This window comes from Telmatherina bonti (assembly GCF_933228915.1).
Source record: "Telmatherina bonti genome assembly, chromosome: 6".
NCBI classification, from domain to species: domain Eukaryota; kingdom Metazoa; phylum Chordata; class Actinopteri; order Atheriniformes; family Telmatherinidae; genus Telmatherina; species Telmatherina bonti.
Genome location: NC_136624.1, coordinates 11,654,735 through 11,663,560, shown reverse-complemented (window position 1 = coordinate 11,663,560; position 8,826 = coordinate 11,654,735). Strand labels below are relative to the sequence as shown.

At 41.2% G+C, this 8,826-nt stretch overlaps 1 protein-coding gene across 2 annotated transcripts; it reads left to right on the top strand.

The window, feature by feature from the left end:
* The first annotated feature begins 4,212 nt into the window (after nucleotides 1-4,212).
* Nucleotides 4,213-8,591, top strand: snrpb (small nuclear ribonucleoprotein polypeptides B and B1). Of its 2 annotated transcripts, none has more exons than XM_079242924.1 (7): nucleotides 4,213-4,343; nucleotides 5,521-5,672; nucleotides 6,392-6,503; nucleotides 6,701-6,853; nucleotides 6,928-7,057; nucleotides 8,242-8,364; nucleotides 8,463-8,591. In XM_079242924.1, the coding sequence occupies exons 1-7, from the start codon at nucleotides 4,341-4,343 to the stop codon at nucleotides 8,501-8,503; spliced, it is 714 nt and encodes a 237-aa protein (XP_079099050.1). In that variant the 5' UTR covers nucleotides 4,213-4,340; the 3' UTR covers nucleotides 8,504-8,591. The 2 variants fall into 2 exon arrangements, with proteins under 2 accessions (XP_079099050.1, XP_079099049.1); XM_079242923.1 differs by having other exon boundaries at nucleotides 8,242-8,373.
* Nucleotides 8,592-8,826: the final 235 nt, after the last annotated feature.

The window sequence follows — 8,826 nt, the reverse complement described above, 5'->3', positions numbered from 1 at the left end:
AAAGTCTGTTAACAAAAAAGAAGTTGCATCTCATGGAAGACTCGATGAATTCAAGATTAGTGAGATATTAAAAGAATTTGAAATAATTAAGTGGGGAAAACTGAAACTGGTAAGGTGGCAATAAATATACACAGTGTTTGTTTTCACTGGAAATGACTGTTCTGTCTCCTGCTGCAGTTCCCATAAAGTCAGACGGTTCAGTTACAACCCTGAACATGTCAACATTAATTGCTCCATTCAAACATGTGATTCATGTAAAACACTACTGACAGTCATGGACAATCCCTCCCACCCCCTCCTCAACACTGTGGACAAACAGAGGAGCAGCTTTAGCAACAGAGTCCTGCAGCCCCGTTGCTCTAAGTCAGGGTTGCCCAAGTCCGGTCCTCGAGATCTACCTTCCTACTGTTTTTAGGTGCAACCCTTCTCCAACACGCCTGAATCAAATAAGTGGCTCGTTAGCAGCCTCTGCAGAGCTGAATGACATGCAGAAGAGGAATTCAGCTATTTGACTCAGCTGTGCTGGACAGGGGTTGCATCTAAAGGTTGCAGGATGGTAGATCTCAAGGACTGGACTTGGGCATCCCTGCTCTAAGGAACGGTACAGGAAGTCATTCCTGCAGTCTATCAGACTTTATCAGAGATGTCCTCACATAACTCCATTAATGCCTCGTCTCAGGTGCCTACAAACCTATTCAGTATATATACATATATATTCATATTAGCTGTATTAATTTAATCTTATTCTTATTTCTATGCTTTGTAAACATACTTGGTGCTATGTGTGTGTGTTTATGGGATCTATAATAATACTGTATTTATATTTTTAATGTATATGCTGTTGCTACAAATCAATTTCCCTTCAAGATGTTTAAATCCAAAAAAAAACAAAACAAAAAAACTTGATACGTGAACACAGGAAGCAAACACACAATGGACCAGCACTGTGAACAGAAACCAAGGGGTGTAAACAGTGAAACCAAACAGGACACAGGTGTAATGAATTAACAAATGAGTCCAGGTGAATGTCATGAACGGGATCAAAGGCTGAACAAGAGACAAGGGAACTAAACAGGGAAGACTACAAACTAAAACAGGACATCAGAACTAAAGATACAAACATGGCACAACTTATTTCATTCGTTCATTCATTATCTGAACCGTTTAATCCGATCAAGGGTCCCAGCAGCCTGCGGCCGAGAGGCGGGGTACATCCTGGACAGGTCACCAGTCCATCGCAGGCCATCTTATCACCAGTTTAAACACACAGTATGAAATAGTGTGCTATCCCAGCACCTGTCTCATCTTTGTGTGCTTCTGCTTCAGGTCCACAGTGTCGTTCTTTGCTGAAATGGCTTTTTTGTGATGAAAATTCAAAATGATCAAAGAACATAACAAACGCAACATCATATTTTATAGCATGATGCCAGAAAACACTGCGGAGAAGGACGGGTTTAAAGTGTGTCTATGCTTGATACATTTGTGATATTTTATAGACATTTTAATATATGATGGTTTCACATGTATAATTTTATTTAATCCTAATTTATAGTTAGTATTTAATGTCTATCATGTATATGGTAATATTAATATGACCAATTTAAAAAACACAGACCTAATCCTTGTATTTTTCTCCCATACTGCACAGCTCTGCCTTGCTATCCCAGAACCAGACCCAGCACCTGGAACTGATCCTGATGTTCTCATTAACTTTATTGTAATTTTGGTTAACCTGAGGTTCATCAAGGTGGGAATTTAGTCTGAGTTCTGGTACCAGTGACCGATCAGCTGATGGAGGTCCAGTAGGAGTTGCAGCTCACCTTGCTGGAGGTCTCCTGGCTGTTGTCACTGGTTGCTGCTGACGGCTCCTTCAGGTTGGAGCAACATGTTGGCGGCTTGTATTTCAGGTTGCAGCTGTAGGTGGAGATGATGTTGGCGGACTGCAGCAGCAACACGGTGCTGAACACATCAATAGATGTTGTCGCTCGCGCTGATTTCTCTCATGTTGCAGCAACGTTGCAGCGGTGTTTTATAATCCGGTTGCCGCAGCAACAGCGGGTCACCGGAGTAACAGAGCAGCAGCTGGTCGCTGCGACGTCACTGCAGATGTTGGCCGTCATCAGCGGCCTCATCAGCGATCTGTCGCTGTCACGTGCCTCAGATGGCGCGAGCAGCTAAATGTCAGAAGGGCTCTGTGTCTGTTTGTCGGTCTCTAGCTGTTGGTCCGGTCCGGCCCGGCCCGGTCCGTGGAATTATGTTCTCCTCACCGTTTCTCCTTCATCTCTCACTGACGCGCGCGGCCGTTGGCGGGAGCACGGTTACCATGACAACCACCCTGCAGCGGGATGACGGGAAACGTAGAAAAACAGCTGATCAACAACATGATTGATCGGCTAATAATCATTTTGTTTGGCTGACTGGTTTACAATTAAAAAATGAAAATTAAAAAAAATCACAGCAGTTGCAAACTGTTGATGATGATGATGAGGATGATGATAGTGATGAGGATGAGGATGATGATGATAGTGATGATGATGATGATGATAATGATTATGAAGATGAGGATGATGATGATGATAGTGATGATGATGAGGAGGAGGAAGATGAGAATGATGATAATAATGAGGAGGAGGATGAGGAGGAGGATGATGAGGACAATGATGATAGGGATGAGGATGATGAGGAGGAGGAGGAAGATGATGATGATAATGAGGAGGATGATGATGATGAGGATGATAGTGATGATGAGGATGTGGATGAAAATGATGATGAGAATGATGATAGTGATGAGAATGAGGATGATGATGATAGTGATTATGATGATGTCGATGATGAGGAGGAGGAGGAAGATGAGGATGATGATGACAATGAGGAGGAGGATGATGATTAGGATGAGGATGAAGATGAGAATGATGATAATGATGAGGGTGATGATGATGAGGATGATAATGAGTATGACAGTAGTGATGATGATGATGATGATGATGATGACGACACGTGGTGCACGGGGACCCATCACGCTGTTTTGGGGTGTCAGTGTGGCTCAGTGAACTGATCTGAGATTAGAACTGAAACCGATTCTCTGCAGGATAAACAAACTCACTTGCGCACGCAGAACCAGAGAAATTGTGGGAATTTTTTTTTTTACTGCACGTTTAATCTGAAAGTGTTACTATGTTACCGTTACAATGATGACAAGTTCAGCGTTTAGCTGTCAAAATTGTAATATCTAAACTCTTTTTGTTTTGTCTATACCACGCTGTCTGTCTCTTAAGCAACAATAAATAAAAATCAGTACAATCAATAATTTTGATTTCATACATTGCAGCAGTTTTTAAAGTACAATTAAAATATAGTAATAAGTGGATCACTTCTGATATGAGGTCAATATAGAGATAAGAAAATGTTTTCTCATTTGTTAAGTTTTGTCATCAAGGTGACATGATAATTTTGAGATTTTTTTTCTTCATACATAACTTTGATTTGTAAATACCAAAGAGAGAATGAAGGAGAAAAATAAACTATTATTATTTGTATTATTATTAATCGGTGTTTCCGCAATTATATAATCTATAATATATCTATATAATATTAGATATATAATCAGCCTCATTGGACATAAAACCCCCTTCAACACTAACATCAACATTTTTACACCGTCATTTTATTTACTTTGTTTCAACTTCAGAACATTGATTTATTCAATGTTTTGATCTCCACTGAACATTTGGCTGATGGAAAATAATGACTGATAACATCTAGATTAAAATGCAACATTTTTTGGTTTAAGTAGGATGTTAGATTATTTGCAGGTGTGAATGTTTCTTCTATACTCAAGAGATTATTATTATTATTATTATTATTATTATTATTATTATTATTATTATTATTATTATTATTATTTTAGATATTCATCTGTTTACTTTGTTTAAACCTCTTTTCTGGTTAGATCTTCTTTTCTGTGATAAAAATGTCAAGAGAGAAATCAAACAGTTAATAGTAATCTTTATCTAGCTTTGTTGGCCGGTAAATTGCTTGAATTTTAATTGAGTTTTAAACTGAAAATGTATATGTAAAGCGGGAAACACTTTTATTTGTTTATTTAGGCAGTTGCTAATATAATTCAACTAGTCTCTTAACATTTCCTTCATTGCAACCTAATTTCTGGCAGTAATTCCTGAATGTTTGGTGTTTCCTGTAGGAACAATTCCGGTGGTGCACCGTTTGTGACGTCACTTCCTCTTTACGTGATAAAGCAGGCCTGGCGGGAGCTCCGCGGGTCAATATTTTTGGTTTCCTTGGCTAATCCGACGTGAATCGGAGCCATCAGAACCGCAGACATGGTAAGTATTTATTTTGTGGAACCTCTGAGCGCCTCCGGGTCCGGGGAGATCCATATTTCGCAACTTTACGCTTTAATCTGATGATGGTAGCAGTATTCTTTGAACGTCGACTGAACGTCATTGAACTGCTGCAGATATCAATACTTCAATACAATAAGTGGTTCCGTCCTTTTTCTCACTTCAGACAAAAGCAGCGGATGGTTTAAACTGGTCTAGTTCGCCACTTCCCTTTTCTGTGTTCAGTTTAATGTCTGCAGTGTACGAAAAACTGATACTGGCTATATGCTATGCTATGCTAAGTGGACATATGAACCCAACATGGGGGAACAAAGATCCACACACACTGAAATGCTCGACTCGAACAAAATAGAACAAAGGTTCTAGTTTGTAACAATTAATTTAGTTAAACAAAGTAGATGATTGTTGACTTCACGAGGAACAAGAATAAGCAAAGCACTGTTTCCATCCTTGGAGAGGAGGTGGTGGAGGAATACAGGTATCTTGGAGTTCAGCTGGACAACAAACTGGACTGGAAATGCAACACTGAATACATTTATAAGAAACGTCAGAGCAGACTGTACTTCTTAAGGAAGCTGAGATCGTTTAACATCTGCATCAAGATGTTGCATATCTTGTATACGTCTGTTGTGGAGAGTGCAGTCAGCTTTGCAGCCATCTGCTGGGGTAGTAGCATCAGAACCAGAGACTTGAAGAGAATCGGCAAACTGATCAAGAAAGCTGCTTCTGTGCTTGGAATAACTGTGGAGCTGATTGTCCAAAGAAGAATGCTGCACAAGCTGATGAAGATGATGGCGGATTCTTCACACCCTTTCCACAACACAGTGATGAAACAACAAAGTGTGTTCAGTGAGAGGCTTCTTCAGGTCCGATGTAAGACTGAAAGATACAGAAGATCATTCCTGCCAGCAGCCATCTGCCTCCGGAACTAGATCTTCTCAAGTTAATTATATACCACAATATTGAATTTCCCTTTGGGGATTAATAAAGTATTTTTCATTTCATTCATTCATTTCATAACAGACTGTTTTGATTTTTCATCTCTAAAATTGGATAATCAAATATTATTCAAGCTTTCATCTCTTCATAAGTTCAATATCTTCACTGATCCATTATCTGATGTTATGGTAACCTGTGTTTGTGTGTGTGTTTGTGTCAGACGGTAGGTAAGAGTAGTAAGATGCTGCAGCACATCGACTTTAGGATGAGGTGCATCCTTCAGGACGGTCGTATTTTCATCGGGACCTTCAAAGCTTTCGACAAACACATGAACCTGATTCTGTGCGACTGCGACGAGTTCCGCAAGATCAAGTAGGTCCATTTCCTGTCCAGCTGTACATTTCCTGTCTATCTGCCCACCCAATACGTGTATATCTGCAGACATTGAGGTTGGGTCATGGCTCATTTGCACGCCAGTGCACACTGCTGTTTTTAATGGTGAAGTTTATTTAAAAAAAAAGGCATTAACTGAGAAATGTATCCATAAAATCTTTGCTCCTTTTTGGTATCTAATCACTTTAACCGGCTTCGTTTGATGGGTGCAATTGCACCATTTGGGATTAATAGTTTTACAAGAACCATGGAACACAACACTACACAATTCTGAAGAATGTTGTCCACTGATGGCCACTGTCCATTTATGAGTATACTTATCAAGTGAATTAATATTTGTGACGGTTTTTACCTCTAGATGTTCATGACTCGCACATAATGAACCCTTTCAATTAGATTAAATGCTAAATGTTATTAAATATATCATCTGGTGAAGTTTTTACTATATTTTTTTGTGGAACAAATGTTTAAAACTTTAACTTGACATAATCAGTAATCAATGACATGATCTGTAAGGTTCATTGGGTTTACAGTAAATTAAATGCATAATGTGACAATTCAAGTTTTAAAGTGAAACATTTTTACATGATGTAGTTGGAATAGTACACAATGTAGTTTATACTGCAGAGACTTGTGTAACCCTAAAACTAAGCAGTATGGTAGATTAATACCTGAAATAATGCGGTTCTGTCCTTCAGGCCCAAGAACTCCAAGCAGCCAGAGCGGGAGGAAAAAAGGGTTCTGGGTCTGGTTCTGCTGAGAGGGGAGAACCTGGTCTCCATGACGGTTGAGGGCCCACCCCCAAAAGATGTGAGTGTGTTCAGCAGCAACACAGAAGTGAACCTGTTGGAGTAAAGTTTAACCTGTGATCATTATGAATGATCATACAGAAGATTATTGCCAGCAGCCTCTGGAACAAGACCTACTCAAATGAATTATTATATACTACAATATTGAATTTTCCTTTGGGGATTAATAAAGTTTTTTCATTTCATTTCATTCTGCAGACTGGGATTGCTCGGGTACCGTTGGCGGGTGTTGCTGGAGGTCCGGGTGTGGGTCGGGCTGCAGGTCGCGGCGTTCCTGCAGGAGCTCCGATGCCTCAGGCTCCAGCTGGACTTGCCGGACCTGTCAGAGGAGTGGGCGGCCCTTCACAGCAGGTAACCCTGTCAGACTACCTGATCGGTGTTCAGATGAGGCTTGTGCTCGGGTTCTGACAGTTCTGTGTGTGCAGGTGATGACGCCTCAGGGCAGAGGAACGGTAGCTGCAGCAGCAGCAGGAGCCAGCATCGCTGGGGCCCCAACGCAGTACCCACCGGGACGAGGAGCCCCGCCCCCAATGGCCAGAGGAGCCCCGCCTCCAGGTGAGCAGTCCTTATAGGTCCATGTCCAGGGCTGATTCTGGTTCTGAGTTCAGCTGCCAGTCAGAGGAGCGTTACAGTCTGACCAGGACTGGATCTACCAAACTGGTTGGTTTATCTGTGTAACTTCAGCTTTACTAGTTACGGAGGCGGTTATGTTGGGTCCAAACTCAGTTATATAGCGATTCTTCAGTTCGAGTTCAGGTTGTCTGGCCCATTTACAATAAAATCGTTTGTTGTTGTCGGAGTTGACTCCTCCCCAGAACACCTCTCTGTTCAAGGCCCCTGAGCTCCTAACCAGATTTGAGCCTAATGAGGTTCTGGCAGAATTTAGCTCCTCTGAATGTGGTTCAGGATCTGTTCCTGGATGTGGTCCTCTTCGTGTTTTGGATATTGGGAATGTGGGGGCAGTTCGCGAGTCAGGTGTAAAGGAAAGATGCTCATTTCTATAAGTCTATTTTATCTAAGTGGGAGTTTTGCTCCATCGTGGTGTTGCCATGGTAACTGGAGCTAAAGACAGCTACTAGCTCGGTCTGTAGATACTGAAAGTAAACAGAAAACAGTTCTTTACAATGGTTTAGTGCAGGCATGCAAATAAAAATTCAACATCCATCACAAAAGCAAAATTAATAAAATGCTACCTTCACCAGATTTGTTTAAAAGAAATAGATCCCGACAAACTGCCTGCTTGTCGGGGTGAAATCTCTGGAGATGCTTGAGTAAATTGGGTGTGTTAATAACTTGGAAGTGTAACAATCACACCTCGGAATAATCACTGATGAATGTGTTGGCTGGAAAAGTTTGTGAAGGCTGATCTTTCTCTCGCTCCAGTTTAGCGACAGCTGTGAGTCTCCGCAGTAAATTAGCGCGCGTTGACACTCAGACGCACAACGAAGAATTGCACTGAATTGATGTGCGCTTATTGACCAAACAGTTTGTCACTAATATCCGATCAGATACCACACGTATCCCTGCTGGGCTGACATCTAGGACTCACATCGTCAACTTTTTTATGCATTCATCTTGGATTGTTTGTTATCCCGGGTGCTGTGCAGAGTCAAAAAAAAGTCTGTCCGCAGTCTGTTTGGACTAACTAAGGCTGAGCTTGAGGCTAAAGTCGGTCCAAACTGAGTTCTTTCTGAATTTCTGACGGCAACAGATTTATTTATTGGCCCCTCCCTCTGCAGGTATGATGGGCCCGCCTCCTGGCATGAGGCCACCGATGGGCCCTCCGATGGGCATGCCACCGGGTCCTGGCCGAGGAGCTCCAATGGGGATGCCCCCTCCAGGCATGAGACCACCCCCACCTGGTATGAGAGGCAAGTTGTTAATGTTGACATGGAGCCAATCAGATTGCAGTTCATGTTATTCAGGGACATTTTAACACTGATAATGTGATCTGTTGTAGGACCGCCTCCTCCCGGGATGAGACCGCCCCCTCGGCCCTGAAGAGGCTCTGTCCCCTCACTTTCATGTTGTACAGAGTTTCTTTTGTTTACTTTTGTGTTTTTTAATAAAGTTTTCAGATTGAGTTGTTTCAGATGTTTCCATGGTAACAAGTACAATAAAAGAGTTAATGGAGCTCATATAAGACTTGATAAGGAATAAAAACATCTTTCAGAAAATTAAGGTATCTAGACCATGACTGACATCTTTTATTTCACGCTGACGTATTAAAAAAAAAAAAAAATTCAGCCTCCAGTCAGTAGAAAACTCTGCTGTTCTAAGATTTTAACATACTGTACACTGTTAATAAAAATTTTAAAAAAATG